General features: G+C 40.9%; 1 protein-coding gene across 3 annotated transcripts in view; it reads right to left on the bottom strand.

Moving 5' to 3' along the window:
* Positions 1 to 17,723, bottom strand: part of TRPM7 (transient receptor potential cation channel subfamily M member 7) — a 125,722-nt gene that overhangs the window by 90,944 nt on the left and 17,055 nt on the right. For 2 of the 3 annotated variants that reach the window (XM_089685689.1, XM_089685690.1), the window contains exons 1-4: positions 8,293 to 8,466; positions 8,030 to 8,153; positions 5,151 to 5,223; positions 4,629 to 4,729 (exon numbers count right to left, since the gene is read on the bottom strand). In XM_089685689.1, the coding sequence (XP_089541815.1) occupies positions 4,629 to 4,729; positions 5,151 to 5,223; positions 8,030 to 8,056 (201 nt within the window). In that variant the 5' untranslated portion in view covers positions 8,057 to 8,153; positions 8,293 to 8,466. Of the gene's footprint in view, positions 1 to 4,628; positions 4,730 to 5,150; positions 5,224 to 8,029; positions 8,154 to 8,292; positions 8,468 to 8,575; positions 8,748 to 8,837; positions 8,963 to 10,049; positions 10,264 to 12,163; positions 12,363 to 12,665; positions 12,705 to 17,723 lie in introns of those variants that run through there. The other variant, XM_089685691.1, reaches the window with a different exon arrangement.

Here is a 17,723-nt window from a genome sequence, read left to right as displayed (position 1 = left end):
TTACATTACCTAAAGAAATTCCTAAATGGCACAAAATAAATAAAGGCGGCCATACATGGATTGAAATTCAGCCAGTTCAGCAGGGACCAGCCAAATTCCTATCCATGTACCGGCACTACAGCTGTACAGAAGTCAACCTACTGATTGATTTTTTTTGTACACCCACACTGTCAGATTCTAACTGCCCGATGAGTGCTGCAGGCTACAGAATGCAGCGCTGATCAGTTTAATCTGGAAGTAGGGAAATCTACCCACTGTCAGAACGACACAGCGGGGAGGATTCCCTCATCCACCTTGAATGTGGGAATGGGAAAATCGGGTCAGTTTTTTTCTTTCAACCAGCTGCTTGAACAAAAAGAAAAAAAAAAAAACATCTACGGGCTGCTTAACTCACACACAAAAGAATGACGGCAGACTATTTCATATTATTAATTGATTGATAGTCAAGGACAGTACAAATCAAAAAAAGGCAACAATTAAAACACTGCAAAAAACAGGATTTTTGTACTCATGGTAAAATCCTTTTCTTGAAGTCCATTGAGGGCAACAGAAATTCAGATATTGTCATGTTACACTGCCGACAACAAGCATACTGGAAACTAGCAAACAAAAACACTGTAGGCAACCCCCAGGATAACACCTCTGACACCCAGTATTCCCTGTGATAACTTCAGTGATAGAGAAGGAAAGGCTTCCCCACTGTTAGGACTGGGGTGGCGATCACATCAAGATAGGGAAATCCTTGCTTGGCTGAATAGGAACATACATAAATGGAGAGAAGGTGCCTGCTTTTTCCAGGTGGATAAAATGTTGAGTTGCAGAGTTCTTGAATGAAATTGGGCAAATGTAACTCCCCTAAAGGAGGCTACCACGAGACCTAGAACTATCTTGGAGAATCTCAGATAGGCATCCTGGATATCCACAGATTCCATGCATTTCCCTTGTCATCTAGGAAATAATCATAGTTCTTGCAGATTCCATTCGAAATTTTGAAATTTAAAAGGAATCTGTTGAGGGATTTTAAGTCCAGAATAGAACAAATACACCTCCCCCCTTGTTGGGTTTTGGAACCATAACAGTTTTCAGTAGAATCCTCTCAATCATTCTTTTGGTGGTACTGGCACGACAACTCCCTAGGACATGAGATGGTTAGGGGCATTCAGAAAATCTGTCTTTGGGCAATTATTGGTGGATTTGAAAAGAAAAAAAAGCTGTGAGGGGGTAGAATGTGAAATCTATTTTGTACCCACAGATCTAGGACATCTGTGACCCAGTAAGAGGCAAACTGTAACAGATGTCCCCAAATTTTTTGGAGTGAGGGCACCCCTTCATTGTGAAGAGGGCTTTGGGGAAGACTTGGTAGCCTTTGTGGGCCAAGTCTTGCACTGAAAGGAAGGGCTAAACTTTGGTTTGAAGTTAAAGCCTGGTTACAGTGGATAGGTGGCTCTGCATTTAAAGGAGTTGGGGGCTTTATTTGGGGATCAAAATGCCATTTAGCAAGTAAGAGAAGACTTTCTGTGCCAAAAGCTGCTGGGTTTAACACAATTGACAAAATTGACAAAATACTGCTAAGCCGCACAGTTGGCCAAACTGGAACTATGCCACATGTGACAAGGGATGCCTCAGTGGGTCCAAATGGAGGCTCTGACTACCCATAGGAGATACAGACAGACAGCTTACACTGACAGACTGTAGGAGCCCTGCACTACACACACACAATCTTCTGATTGCAGGTGCAATGCTTTACAGGCTCCTACAAATAAATAAATGCAAATGTGTTTACTTGCGAAAAAAATAAATGTGCATGTATTTTTTTTTAAAGGTGAATTTGACCTTTAATAGAAGCAAACTATAAAATAACACTTACAGTAGCTGGTGCCTAGTCCCTACAAAAATTGTTAAAAATTTTAGGGTGCTCAGTCGAGGGAACCATGTCTCACATATGGCATCTGTGTCTGAAAGCTCAGAGGTTTTGGAATAGGGGTCATGCCCAAATCTACAACATAACTTTGAGTAATCTCAAAAAATCCCCTGAAGAGGCCCTGTTGGAGATCACTCCCCTTAACATCCCAAGGGATGAAGAAAATTATTGATGTACATGTTCTGGATTGCTACAATAGCTGCAGAGCTGGCAAAAATGAGTGACTTAATCAAGAACAAGTTTAACTGAACCAAAGTACATGACAGGTTGTCTAGCATTCTGAATAACTCAGACCAAATCTGAAGCTGTCTGGGACCAATGGATTTGTTACATCTCAGCTTCATGACCTGAGCAAAGTTCCTGAACCCCTATTCCTTCCAATCCCCCTCTACCTTCTTTCCATATATTGTTTGTCGAAGTTGATATCAATATGATTTTGCATCATATATCACTATGGAAGAGACATTTGACTTTATGTACAGAGGCCAAAGAAATTGGTTTTGTGGTCTCCTATATGCTTTTGTAAAACAGTACATGAATGTTCTTCATAGTAATGAAAAGACATTCCGTAAATGCGATTTTTGCAAACCTTAATAACAATATTGCAAAAGAACTGATCCCATGGTGTAAAACAGCATCCACTGTAAGAGGATCCCTGGACCTTGAGAAAAAATGCTCAGTCTGATGTTGAACCTGGAAGCCAAAGAGCCATGTTTGGAGTCTTCCACTTGCAAAAGAGATCTTGAAACATCTTAAAGGTGAAGACACCAAGCTCTGGAATCCAGGCGCTGATAAAGGACAATTTTCTATACCTGGGATGTGCACAACAGAAAGGGCTGGAACATAGTGTTCTGCCCAAGAGAGAATTCAATCTGCTTCTCTTCGACATACAAGATGTCTGGTGGTTCTCTGGTGGTTTCTGTAAGCCACTGCCATGGCACTGTCTGAGTAAATCCTAGTCCAGTGTTGACGGAATAACCAAACTTCTCTGAGTTCTAGATTACTGATCAGGAAATGTGCTTTCTCTGGCAACTGTGTTCCTTGCACCAAGAGAGCATCAAGTATATTTCTGATGCCCAACAGAAAGCCATTTGTCTTGAGAACCTTCCAAACAATTTGGAGGAAAGATTTTCACTGACTTCAACTCTGAAACAATCAGGAAGACTAAGCTTGCCTGTCCCACATATAAAATTGCCTTGAAGAATGCCAACATTAAGCCCAGAACCCTTAATCAAAAGTGAAATGTCTGCTGGATCTTGGACTGTAGAATACGAACATAGAAGCAGAGAGTCCAGAGTTTGTCCTGTGGAAGAAAACTCTTGGATAGGGCCATATTCAGGACCAAGCCTAGGTACTCCAAGTGCTGAGTCAATTCCAGTGTCAGCTTCTGAGGATTTAAGTGCCACCTGAACCTCTGTGTGGTCTGGATCATCCACATGACCCAGGCTGCTTGTGCCAACACATCTCTCAGAAGTAGGTCACCCAGATATCCCACTATGAGGATGCCCTGAAAAGGGAAGCAGAGTAAGGACCTAGCACCTTAGTTAAGACCTGATTTGCAGTGGACAGACCAAAGTGAAGGCTAACAAATTGGTAATGCTGCATGCCCACTATAAAATGAAGTTTCCCAAATTTTGCCTTCTTTATCAAGGAAATTACTGGGGAGACGAGTACCTTTTTGCCCCAGAAAAAGTTCCCCATCAAAAGGGCATACGCAATAGGTGTATCTTGCATGGATGATCCACAGACAACATTTGAGCCACAGGGTCCTCAACATGTGTACCAAAGAGAGGCCCATTCTGGTATTTGGCATACAACATCCACTAGCCTGTCAACACAATGCAGCAGGGCCACAGGCAGCAGTACCAGTTTTTGCAAGACAGATGGATTTGTTCAGATTAATACAGGATCCCAAGAAATATCCAGCATTGGCGGGAAACTGAATAGCGCCCAAAAGGTGCCAAATGCAAGGTAGCTCCCAGTGCTTCAGCCTGACCAGGCTTCCAAAATGACTCTTCAGAAACGGCCACATCTTGGGCTATGCCACAGCTCTGCACATGGAGAGTGCTCTGCAGCACACTCATGTCTGGAAATCACAATGCAGAACTCAAGGAATGAAAGAAATCCATAAAAAAGTTAAAGCCCCTCATGAACCAAACACATTTCGATCCATGTGCTTTATTCTGGGCTGATCTGCTATTTTTCTTTTGTTACTAGTGTTCAATCCTACTACAGGCAGCAGTATAATGCAACAGGATCTGTATTTCTTTGCTACTCAATGGTAGAAAAATGAATATATTTATTGTTTGTTCTAAAGCTACATACACACTCCTTTAGCAAGCACTTTCATCTCCATCTAGAAGGGGAAGGGATGGGGACATGCACTGCTTCACATCTCAACCACCAGCCTACCATAGTGCAGTGTCAATATCATGGATGCCTATCCTGAATGTAGCCAGCTCTACAGAATCAATGTCTGGGATATGTTCCCAGAATGCATAGAATGTAGTCTGCACAGCCAGCTGAGTTCAGAGAACACAGTGATATCCACACAGCAAAACTGGTGAAACAAAGAAAACACAGCCACCCTCAAAGAGAGAAGGATGCATTTTCTCAACCCACCGTGCAAATAGACCTTAAAAGACTGTTAATATCTTCTCAAGCTGAAACAATTAAACATTGTTTATATGTATAAAGCCATTCCTACCAGCCACTGTTGTCCATAGACAAAAACATGATTTTTAGCGATGTCTACTCTATCCCATGCTAACGTTAATACCAGTTGATCTAAAGCAGAAGCATTTGTTCCTAAAGAGAAAAAAAAAAAAAAGCATGTTAGTACCAAAAACAAACATATTTGGGTATTCTGACATAAGGTCCATGTGTAATCTCACATCCACACACCATGCATTTTCAAAAAGCTAAGAATGTATATAATTAAACCATATTTGGTTTTGTATGTGTAAGCGATACTCTGGAAGATGCTTAGTAAACTATATTTCAATTTAAAAATGTGCAGTAAACTAAGAAAAATACAGAGCGATAAATCAAATTCCACCAAACCAATCAGGGTTTCCTATATATTTCTGCCTTTACAGTCATACTTCAGATAAGACATGGCAGAAAGTACATCTTAACAAAGATATACAAATTTTACTTCTCGTGCGGGAAAAGGTGAGAGGTCTGTCAAGCTATGCCAGTCCTTCAACATTAAAGAAATGACAATTACCTTTTAACAACGCAGTGAGTATTGCAACATCAATGTCCTGGTGTTCATCTGATCCAATGTGGAACACAGTAATCTGTTTAAATTAAGATAAACCAGGTTTTTAATAATGTTCATTTTTATCTTTTGAGGACAACTATAATGAAAGTTAAATCCTAAAAGGTGCCTAGATGTAAATAATTAAAAAAGTCATAATATTAGGTGTTAAGGGCCCTTTCAAATAAGGTTTCCAATGATGTCTGCTAAAGCCTGCTGATGTCACAGAGCCAGTCCAGGCACTGCAGGGATCCCGACAATAATGTCAAGATTTGCTCAGATGTCTGACCGGCAGCTGGCTCAGCCTTTCAGGGCACCTGTGTGAGCCTGAGCTAGCCCATCCCGCCCCCCTGCACAGTCGAGCACTCCAGTGAGCATTGGAGAGGAAGAGCACAGAGTGGTGACTGACCGTCACCGCTCTGTGCTTAGCACAGACCTGAGAACTGAACAATCAGCAATCACTAAGTTCTCAGTGTGCGGACAGATGTAGCATCAAAATGATGCTGAATCTACATAGATGAGTATGATTATGTTTTTCGAAACCCACATTTCTCTTTTAAAACTTTGGGGCTGAAGAAGACATTTCTTTGCTGCTGCCATTTTCATTTGTCAAAACAAATTATTTCTCCTCTTAAAGTTCATTTACTTTGGCCTGGAATTCTCTTGAAAGACCAGCCTTGAAAATAAGAGAACCATCCAGACAACCCTTCTGACACAATCAGACAATGCAACTTTAACAGGAACCCTAATGCATTCTACACAGGCATTGAAGAGAATTTCATCAGCTTCATTCAGGATGGATAACTTTTCTACGGATGATACCTCTGTGGCAACCGGAGTATACAAGGCTTAGCAACAGAAGCTGAATAAATAGTAGAGTAAAACAGGGCACAGATTGCTTCCCATCTCTCTTGGCATCTTTTTTTATAAAGCTGTCAACTTTGCAACCAAATTCCTAAGTTATCCCATATCATTAAAAGGTAGGTCACCTTTAGAACCACATTTCTTGGCCCATTTAGGTGAACGAAAATGTAACTTAGTACAATTGTCCTACAACTCAGACGAAGGTTAAATGGCATACATAAATGGCAAACTTATTTTCTTAGATGTGGGAAACCTTTCTTGTCTTGTCTGTTCTTTAAATTAACATTTGAAGGCATTCCTCCACAGGAAAATATTTTTTTTAAGTAGGATCATCCAGACCCTTATAGTATATAGCAGTTCGAGCAATAGTAGGGTTCACAATATTCATGGCTGCCCTGACCACATCTGAAAGCTGCAGGAGACTGAACACATGTTGGGTACTCTTCTGAATATCCAATTGAAGCCCTTTCCAAGATGGCACATCTATAGCCCATGCCTGGGAAGTAACAAGAAAAAGATTAGGTAGGTGTGGAGGCGTATCTAACCTTTCCAACCTCCTACCCCACTTGGGAAGGGAAGAAACACCCACCAGCTGATGAGCTTTTAAATATGAGCTGGAAATGCAAGTTTCTTCATTTTTACATTCACTCACTAGATATTGGGAGATATTTTTACTTAGCTAAATCAATACTACAAAGTGCAAAGTATGCTGCTAAATGCTATACGGCCTAAAATGAAGAGCAATTGAAAATGGAGAGAAAAAACCTGCTGGCAGGTGTAACATGTAGAAATCTAGAAGGACATGCACATACAATTAGCACCTCTTATTGTCCTCTACTGCAGCCTCAAAACTGGTAAAACTTCTGGTAGTGATGGAGCTCACCCAACTCTTGTGATCTATTGATCAAAGAGATTTGTCACAGAGATAGCCCAGTAGGGTGATAAGCCAATGTGAATGTAGGGGAAAGGCAGGGAGCAGGCTAGCTCATACTATCAAGTCTCCTGAGTTTTTTTAACCATTCACAACAGCTAGCCCATCACCCTTTACACACATAGCTAAAATATGTCACCTCCATCTAACAATGCTCCGGAAAAACAACACCCACTAGATGTTTTTTAACCACTTGCCTACCAGGCACTTTTCCCCTCTTCCTGCCCAGGCTAAATTTTCAGCTTTCAGCACTGTTGCAATTTGAATGACGATTGCACAGTCATGCAACATTGTACCCATATGAAATTGTTATAATTTTTTTCACATAAATAGAGCTTTCTTTTGGTGGTAATTGCCACTGGGCGTTATATTTTTTGCACTATAAACAAAAAAAAGGAGGAAAAATTTGAAAAAAAAAAAGTTTTTCTTTGTTTCTATTATAAATTTTTGCAAGCAAGTACATTTTCTCCTTCACTGATATGCGTTGATGAGGCTGCACTAATAGGCAGCACTAACGGGCTGCACTGGTGGGAATTGATGAGGAGGCACTGATGACTCTGCACTGATAGGCTTTACTGACTGGCAGCACCGAAGGGCACTGATGGGTAACACTGAAGGGCGCCACTGCTGGGCACGTTTGGGGCTGCACTGATAATCAGGGTACTGATAATCAGTGCCCTGATTATCAGTGCATATGTCCTCTGTGACACTTGACGGTTATCGGCAGTACTTTCCTCACGCTATGACAGCGTGAGGAAAGTGCTGCCGATAACCGGCAACTATATTTCCTTAGTGATCAGCTGTGTCATTGGACACAGCTGATTACGTGGTAAAAGGCCACTGTGATTGGCCTTTTACCTTGTCATGTGATCAGCTTTGACTGAAGGACACAGCAATCACAGACAGCGCCAGGTGCACACCGCTGGGGGCGCGTTCTGGGAGGATGTCATATGACGCCCTCCCAGAACTGGACAACCACGCTGTAGCCGTCATTTGACTATAGCTCGGTTGTCAAGTGGTTACTATTTAGGTAACCATTTGCAGTTCATACCAATTCCTTGCTCTTCATGCACTCCATTACAATCTGGAAAAGGTGGACGGCTTCAGACTGGCTAAAGTTAAATGTCTTTTTGATAGTTGAAATGATCTCTGGCTCAGCACCTTCTGGCAGAGTCCTATAAGTAAACATTAAAAAATTAAAATCATGATGGGAGTTTAAATATATTTAAAAGCAAACATTTTAGTTACCCCTTTCACTTAAAGAACACATTCATTGTCATATGTAGCCATTCTAGCATTGTAAAATATACGCACCCTCCTTCTTCAGTTTGTTTATGTACATAAGCCAATATGTCAGCAGCTCTTCCAGTTCCTTCACAAACAACAACTGGTACAGGAGGACTCTCTTGTAGGTAATTCAAAACCGTAAGAATCACATTTGGACCACCTTCAAATATCAAGGCTACTACAGGTACTCCCTGGCCAATGCCTAAAAAGAAATAGGAAAACATGTAAAGTGTGCTCCATTACAGACTCTAAAAATGTGATACCACAAGATATTGAAAATATACAAGACTCATTTATATTACGAACATACGGGCATGGATGCGTTGTAAGTTGATTGTTTTTTCTAGTTCCCTTCTTAAACTCTCTTCCGCTCCATATTTTCCAACAGTACCATCATCCACCAAAATAAAATGGGAATGAAGATTATTGAGGACATTCAGTTTACTCAGAGGGTTCAACAGGGTTTGATAAGGAGCGATGACCTAAACAGGGAATCAAAAAACATACATTTTTGACACTAGAGACTTTAAATGATCCATTTTTTTTTTTAATTGAAAACAATATTTACTTACATCTTTTCCAACCAAGTCATTTCGGTTTTCAATGATTCCCCATGGAGCAATGCCAATGGTACAAATTTTTCGAGATGACCTTGAAGCGTGTTCTTTGAGAGCATCACCAACATGTTTAGCAACACCTATTTACATATATATAATAAAATAAAACAACATAAGGTATTGTGTTCTGTTAGGTGTTCCTGGCAAATAAACGTCTCATTCTAGGTCTAAAACAAATCTCTGGCAAAAAAATTGTTTTATCTTCCATCATAGTCAGCTAGGCACGAAGCACTGTCACACGTATTCTCCCATCAGCATACCTCTCATTAAAATTTACACAGCTATGACACTACACTAGTAATCAGCGACTGTCATAGTGTGGTGGGCTAACTGACACTAATAGAGTGATCAGTGATAATACTGTATACTGTCACTGTACTAATGAAAGGGAAGGGGTAACATCTAGGGACAATCAAAGGGTTAACTGTGTGTCTGACAAAGTGTAATGTGTGTTATAGATTGTAAGCTCTGAGGAGCAGGGCCCTCTTATCCCTCTTGTATTGAACTGTATTGTTGCTGTATTGTCTCCGGTTATATTGTGAAGCGCTGAGAAAAATGTTGGCGCTATATAAATCCTGTATAATAATAATATGTGCAGTTTTTATCTTACTGTATGGGTGTTAATTCTCCCTGCTTTGCAGGGAGCATAAACAGCCAGATCTCTCTTCCCTTTACACAGCTCTTTGTTTTGTAAACAGCTGATAAACTCGTGCTGTGTCCAATCATAGTACGGGTCAGCCAGGGGCACGTGCATGTGCACCTCAAACACGGGTGACAAGTTGTGACGTACCACTATGTCACCCAGCTTGGAGCTGCTGCCTGATTGCAGTACAACTACTGTGGGCAGGTGCAAAGCAGTTAAGTAATGTTATACGACTACTCAGTAACTTGAAATTGCCTTTTCCCTCTAGAATGTCTTCATAATAAATGGTACTGCTGACCTCCACCTCTCCTGCTGCGTAATGATAACTTTCCCTAGCAGTCATCAGTTCTATCAAGATTTTTGGTTTTATCATATCACTAGGTTCTAAGAAGCCATGCTACTTAAGCGTGCAGCTATGATCATGGGATTTTTTTTACCTGTCTAGAACATACCACCACCCAACAATGGTACACAAAGGCAAACAATGATAAAAATCATTACATCAGCCTTTAAATTGTCTTTACCAGCATTAACTCCTCCAGTAACAATCCAGGCTCCTGTTGTTAAAGCTGCTTTGATGAGACCTTTGCCAATTAGTTGCTTTACACGCGGATGAAGCTCAAACTTCTGATTTCCTCCATGTACAGAGATAACGAGTTTTGGCAATTCCATCTGCCATTCTTTTAGCATAAGCTGCAAAATGGTTTCTGGTCTGGAATCATATGACAACCTAACATACTAAAACAAAATATCAGAAAAAAATTGTCAGTACAGATATTGTAAAAATTTTGTAAATCACCAAACTTTGCTTGCTGCTCTACAGCTTGAGGTGGTTCTAGCACTACAGGCAAATTTACAAACCCTGACTTTGGATGGACAGTCATAGTCACCTCTCCAGCTGTCTCCTTCCTTTTCTCAAAACCATCAGATTACTCTTGCTCTATCTCTTACTGTCTGCAGAAGCAGAAAACATTCTTTAGCACATCTGTAACTATTCATCTCTCTTCACTACCTCTCACATACATTGTGGGCTGTCCTGCGGAAGCAGGATATAGCTGCCCCAAGGGATCAGTAACAATCGCACAGAAGTGGGAAAAAAGGTATGTCTGCAGAGGTTCAAAATTGAATTTTGGCAAGAGACAGGCTATATATTGCTTTATGGGACTGACAACTTAAAGCGGTGATCCACCTAGAAAAAAAAAAAAATAAAAGTCAGCAGCTACAAAAACTGTAGCTGCTGACTTTTAAAATACAGCCACTTACCTGTCCCTCGGTCTAGCGGTGTCCTCACCACCGCTGGTTTCACTGGCCATCTTCTCTCCCTGGCGCCGGCATCTTCAGTGTGGGCACCTGGCTGTGACAGTTTGCGGCTTACAGGGGACAAAGGCTTAAAGCGGAACTTCCCCTTTTGGTGGAGCTCCTCTTTAATGACTAACCCACGTGACTACCATCAAAACAATACTAAATTGCAGGGCAGAAAACATTCATAAACAGATGCTGGGTCTCGTCACTATTAATGGGAGGGACATCAATCATTGCTGATCTTCTTTTCATGGGTCCCCTATATAAATAGCGTGATGACAAACTTGCATTCTGAACCCCTGAAGATGTCACCTTTGTCAAAATGTATGTCGGGAAGAGCTAGGGTGTACATCACCACACATGCATGCAGGCCAGCGGCCATTTTTGATGTGGGCATATACCGAGATTTCAGAATACAACGCGGTTTTTAACTTCTGGGTCCTGTATGTGCAATTTTAATAAATTCGATTCTTAATCTTCGGTATTTACACTATGGAGAGCGTGCTTACTCTTTGCATGTCTGGTTGGAACCTATTGCGAGTCTGAGATTGATGCTGGAGAGCGAGCGGGTTACCCATTGTAATAAACCTGGATGGTTACAGTTGGAGAGCGAGGGGGTGACGTATCATGGCCAGCCTGGAGGGTTGCAGCAGCCAGAGGGATATTCAACATCATGCTGTTTTTGACCGCTCTATAATTTGAGGGTCAAGCTAATCTGGTGAGCTCCCACTGAGCACCGTGTGTAGTGCAGCACCTGCATGAATAAGAGTTACCATCACTTATTGCTGACATTTGAAAAGAATATTGGAGCTGGTATTTTTTTTCTTTTACGTGGATCTGGGACTTCTTTTGTATGAACTTCTTTACGTAGGCTTATTTTCACTTTTTAAATGATGTTGATGTTTTTTGATGTGACATGTCTGTATTGAAGAGAATATCTGGTTTTGTACTTGCATGCAAAAAGTTTCTTTTTCCCGTTTTTTTATATTCACATATTTATATTAGCATGGGATATACTATAAATATGGCATAGAAGTGTTTTTTTATCAACTGCACTATTTGAGAATGGGTCTCTTGTTGTCACTTGCATCTCCTCCTCTTCTAATCTGTACAATGTCCTTAAAATAATCCATTTTAGTAGTTACAAAGTTCAACTGATAAAAACAGATAAGAGACTGTTCTATCCAAAAGGGATTCATCCCCATGTAGTGCACATTATCAAAAAGGGGTGGAAAACCAGATAATTTATTGTCTGATATTCAACAATAGGAAGTGGGGACCAGAACTCTACTTCTTCTTTGGGTATTATTTGCCCCACAGTACTGCACCCAGGTACCTTGGCTCTGTAGGAATGAGATCCACCTTGAAAACTGATAACACCGTATGCATCTGTTGGGCTCTCTTCTGTGTGTTTCTCGACAGACCATACTTCTTGCTCTCCTGTGAAATTTTCACCTAGTTTCAGATCGGAGTACTTCATAGCAATGCTGGCTGTGAAGCAAGCATGCTGTCTGACAAGTCGGCCGCAGCAGCATCTATAGGATGATGAAAAGGCAACGTGTTTTTATGTTTCACATGTCACAAAACAACAAAAATGCTTTAAAAGGTAGATTTCACCTTATTTAGACAATTAAGTATACATCTACAGGATTTACCCAAAAAGGGTAAATACTATATAGGATTATACAGCAGGTTTTATGTCAATGAGAAAGACTGACAATATTGGGTGTACTTTGTTCAGAGAAGGAACAAAAAAAAAACCAAATAAAAACAAAAAAAGTGCAGATAAAGGAACAAGTTAAAAAAAAAAAAAACACTGATTAGTAAGGAGTACTAACCTTACAAGTTGCTGGCATATCTGGCATCCTGGAAGGCATCTGTAAAAAAATCAAAACAATGATTTTTTACAGAAATGTTCCTGTTAGTTGTAAGATTATGCATACTATACATATACGTACTATTCATCCATCTTTTAGGATACACAATAAATGGATACCAATATGTTTTTTGATTCAGATATGCACATCATATAATTACAGTGAAGTGTACTGTACAAAAATTAATTCTTCTTGATTCAAGGATACAGTTTTAAACTTTTGCTAAAAATTTGTACTGGCCTGATATGGAATCTAAAGCATCAAACACATTTTTTGGCACATTCCGGTGCATTGTTGATGTGTTCTGGTGTGTTTTACCATGTTCCAGTACAGTTCTGTGCAGGGAAAATGCAGCCTGTTCTACTTTTTTTTCTGCAACTGGAACTACAAGCACTGGTGTGAACTACGACACCGACAACCATATTAGGGTCCATGTACAGTAGATGGCTGAAAAATGGCATACAAACTGCTCATAATGGCTCACTGCACATGCGTTTATGTAAGTTGTGTATATAAACTTTTTTTTCCCAAAAAAAACATTCCCTTCTGCACATTTTTCACTATCATCAATTTACACTTGAAATCACTGAACAAGGCTAAACACTGCATTTACGTGCATCAAATATTTTTTCCTGTAGAAATAGGAAGAGATAGCCCGAATGCTGCACACCTCACCCTGCCCGAGTGGTTAGCAGATAAAAGCAGCCTCAGCTTGATTCATCCAAGCTATGCCCCCAACATGTTTCGCTCAGCTCCCGAGGCTTAATCATGGACCTCCGCTAGGCAGACCTTGTTAGCCTAAGGGGGCAACTAAGCATCTATCGTGGGTCAAAAGCATTTTTTTCTGCCTGAACCCTTCTCTCAAAAACGCGCTTGTGATGTTTTTTTCAGCCTGCAAACACTCTTCTTCAAATAAGCCTGTAAACACCAAAATGAGCATTGACATGTAAGCTAACAGAGTTGGTTCTACAGGCCCAGTGTGCTCAAGGCCCTGATAGCTTGAGTAGCAAGGGTCACCTGAACCAAAGAATTACAATGATCACTGCAGCAGGCAATAGCCACCGGCGTTGATGGCACAAAAAAAAATAATCGACAGGCTAGTTGTACTGAAATTGATCGATAGATGGACTTCAGTGCAACTAGCCTACCCATAGACAAGTCGAAATTCAGCCAGTTCCAGCTGAACTGGCCAAATTTCGATTAGTCTATGGCTGGCCTAGGTCACAACAGGTATGTAGATTAGTAAAATCAGAGAAAGCTAGCTTCTTTATGCATACCTGTTCCAGGTCAGTGACCCAAATGACATGTGACCTTTAACAATTACTACTTGCTACTGTGTTGTAAACTAAGGCTCTAAAGCACATATCTGTTAAATCACCTCACAAGTAATTCAGTAACAGACATGTTAGATGGGAAGGTTAGATTTGACCCCATTTCACTAAATATAATGGAATTCTGTCACATTCCCACGTTTTCCCTTTCCATAGACAACAGCACAGAACAAAAATTTGCCATACTAAAAATAAATCTTCAGCAAGTCTAAAAATAAAAGATTATGCTTTAAATGCTTGAGAACTTTTAACACCTTTTTAATTGCGTATTTGCAAGTTTTCCACTTTATCTGTATAACTGCCAATATGGTAAGGCCAAAAGCAAAATAAATTAATTTAAAAGGCTAATACACATCTACAAAAAAAGGGGGTAAAAACTAACATGTTCTCTTTGGTTCTCAGGGCTTTTACTATATGATCCTAATCAGGGGCAGACTGACAACTCATGGGGCCCCCGGGCAATAGGGGATCATGGGGCCCCTGTGTCCTTGCCCAAACTCAAAAAAGCCTATGAAAAAGGTACCAGGGGCATCTCATGGGGCCCCCTACTGACCCAGGGCCCTCGGGCAGTGCCCGAGTTTCTAAATGGTCAGTCCGCCCCTGATCCTAATAGCTATTGACACCAAAAATAATTTTTTAATCCAGTCATTTTTTAAACACTCTAGCTGCACATTTGCTTCTTTGCTTTTGCCATAATAATTTTTATTGAATATTGTAAGTGATAAGAAGAAGGAAAAACAAAACCATACCATAATCAGAGCATTGAACAACAATTAGACCAAGTCCCATAATCTACCTCAAGTAACTGGCTGACAACTGAGGGGGGAGGGACCAAAGGAAGTACAGTTAGCAACTCTAGCCATCCCTCGTAGAGAAAGAAAAAAAAAAAAAAGGAGGGGGCGGGGCAGCAACTTCCCTCTCTCCCCCAGCATAAAAACAGCGGATGAATAATGCAGCGGTCTCTCAAGTGTGCAATCAGGAATTCCACTATGACAGTATAGCACACTCCTTCTGGAGCAGTACGCCTCCATTGGTCAGAAAAGTGAAACAAAGCGATCAGGACACAAGGTCCTCTGAAGCTTTAAAATGTAGCCAGCATGCCCACGTTTTAGTGAAGGCCAAGATCCTGTCCTGAGATGTAAAAATGAGCTCCTCCATCTCCTCCAACTGTTCCAAGCAGGCAAGCCACTACCATATACTGGGTGGCTTAGTGTCTCTATTGTATTGCTGTAAAGGTTGCTTGATATAGTGTAGTGGGGAGAAATCCACGGCAGTCCGTCACTGGCGAAATAATGTCATGAACCTTGGTCCAAAACGCGGCAACGAGGAAGAAGACACACCAGACGTGGAAGAACGTGCCTTCCGCCATCAGACATCACCAGCATCGGTCCAAAGTCGCTGGATAGATCTTATGTAGTAGAGAGGGAACTCTATACCATCTAGATCTGATCTTGTAAGAGTTCTTATGAGTGTGAACATTCAGAGACCCTTTGTTACGAAGTTGGTCTGGCTAAAAAGACAAAAGTCCATCCAGTTCAACCATTAAAAAAAAAAAAAGTTATAATCCTACATCCACAGTTGATCCAGAGGAAGGCAATAAAAAACCCCCAGCAAAGCATGATCCAATTTGCTCCTGCAGGGAAAAAAATTCCTTCCTGACCCCCCGAGAGGCAATCGGATATTCCCTGGATCAACTTTGCCGCTAAATGTCAGTATACAGTTATATTCTGTGTATCTAAGAAACAATCCAGGCCTTTTTTAATGCAATCCACTGAGCTGGCCAAAACAAGCTCCTGAGGGAGTCTATTCCACATTTTGCCAGCTCTCACTGTGAAGAAACCTGTGTTTGGAGATTACATTTCTTTTCCTCCAGAAGTAAAGAGTGCCCCCTTGTCCTCTGTGATGACCTCAGGGTGAATAACTCTACACCGAGTTCACTATATGAACCACTGATGTATTTCTACATGTTGATCTTATCCCCCCTTAATCTCCTCTTCTCAAGAGAGAATAAGTTCAGTTCCTCTAATTTTTCCTCATAGCTGAGCTCCTCCATGCCTCTTATCAGTTTGGTTGCCCTTCTTTGTACTTTCTCCAGTTCCCCAATGTTCTTTTTGTGAATTGGTGCCCAAAACTGAACTGCATATTCCAGATGAGGTATTACTAATGATTTGTACAGGGGTAAAATTATCTCTCTCTCTCTCTCTCTCTCTGGATGGAGTCTATACCACTTTTAATACAAGAGAGGATTTTGCTCCCTTTAGAAACCGCAGCTTGGCATTGCATGCCATTATTAAGCTTGTGATCTACCAGAACTCCCAGATCCTTCTCCACCATTGATTCCCCCAGTTGTACCCCCCCCCCCAGTATGTATGATGCATGCATATTCTTAGCCCCCAAGTGCATAGCCTTATATTCATCAACATTAAACCTCATTTGCCACATAGTTGCCCAATTAAACAGTGCATTGAGGTCGGCTTGTAAATTGAAGACATCCTGTAAGGACGTTATTCCACTGCACAGTTTGGTGTCATCTGCAAAGACTGAAATTGGATTTTTAATCCCAGACCCTGTATCATTTATAAATATATTAAAAAGTAAGGATCCCAACACTGAACCTTGGGGTACACCATTGATGACCCCAGACCATTCAGAGTATGAATCATTAACCACTACTCTTTGAATACAATCTTTTAGCCAATTTTCTATCCATTTACATACAGATTTTTCCAAGCCCGTAGACTTTACCTTACACATTAGCCATGTGTGGGGAACTGTGTCATACGCTTTTGCAAAATCCAAGTACACCACGTCCACCGCCACCCCTCTGTCCAAGGTTTTGCTCACCTCCTCATAAAAAGAAATCAGATTTGTTTGGCAACTTCTGTCTTTCATGAATCCATGCTGTCTGTTGCTTAAAATCTTTTTTTCCCAGCAAGAACTGATATATGTGGTCTTTTATTAATCTCTCCAGTATCTTCCCAACTATAGATGTTAAACTAACAGGTCTATAATTACTTTGTAAAGATTTTGACCCTTTTTAAATATTGGCACCACATTGGCCTTAAGCCAATCCAGTGCTACTATGCCAGTCATTAAAGAGTCCCTAAAAATGAGAAACAATGGCTTTGAAATGACAGAGCTCAATTGTTTAAGGACCCGTGGGTGTATGCCATCCGGTCCAGGTGCTTTATTCACCTTTATTCTGTCTAAATATTTTTGGATCATATCAGTTGTGAGCCAATGTGGATCATCTGGGGCTGTGTCAATACCATGCCCATTATGGACAAGAGCTCCCCCATGCTACTTTGTATACACAGCTGAAGAAGGCATTTAATAAATTTGCCTTCACTTTGTCCCCAGTTTGTGGGCAAGCAAGTTAATTTGCTCCCAGTCTTCCTCATCTAGCCAAGTATCCAAGTCCTTTCAGTGCAAGTCTGAGTTAGAGGGCAGAGCAAAAAAAAACAGAATATAGGTCAGAAATCAGATGCCTTTGGGGCTCGGATCTCACACAGATCGCTTCCAAAGGAGTCTGGTCTCTACAGTACATCTGCTTAAATTCAGCATTGGAAAGAAAATGTCTAATTTGCAAATACATCCAGAATGGAACATTCGACTGTGGGACCAAGTTTGGTAATGAATCTCGCGTAATGAGCTACCCTCTGTGAAAAAACTGGTAGGCCTGTGGATT

Source organism: Staurois parvus, unplaced genomic scaffold, assembly GCF_062004578.1.
Source record: "Staurois parvus isolate SC_StPar_1 unplaced genomic scaffold, SC_StPar_1.0 ptg000381l, whole genome shotgun sequence".
Lineage (NCBI taxonomy): Eukaryota > Metazoa > Chordata > Amphibia > Anura > Ranidae > Staurois > Staurois parvus.
Note: the sequence above shows the minus strand (reverse complement) of the source record. Positions and strands in the feature narration are given on the sequence as shown.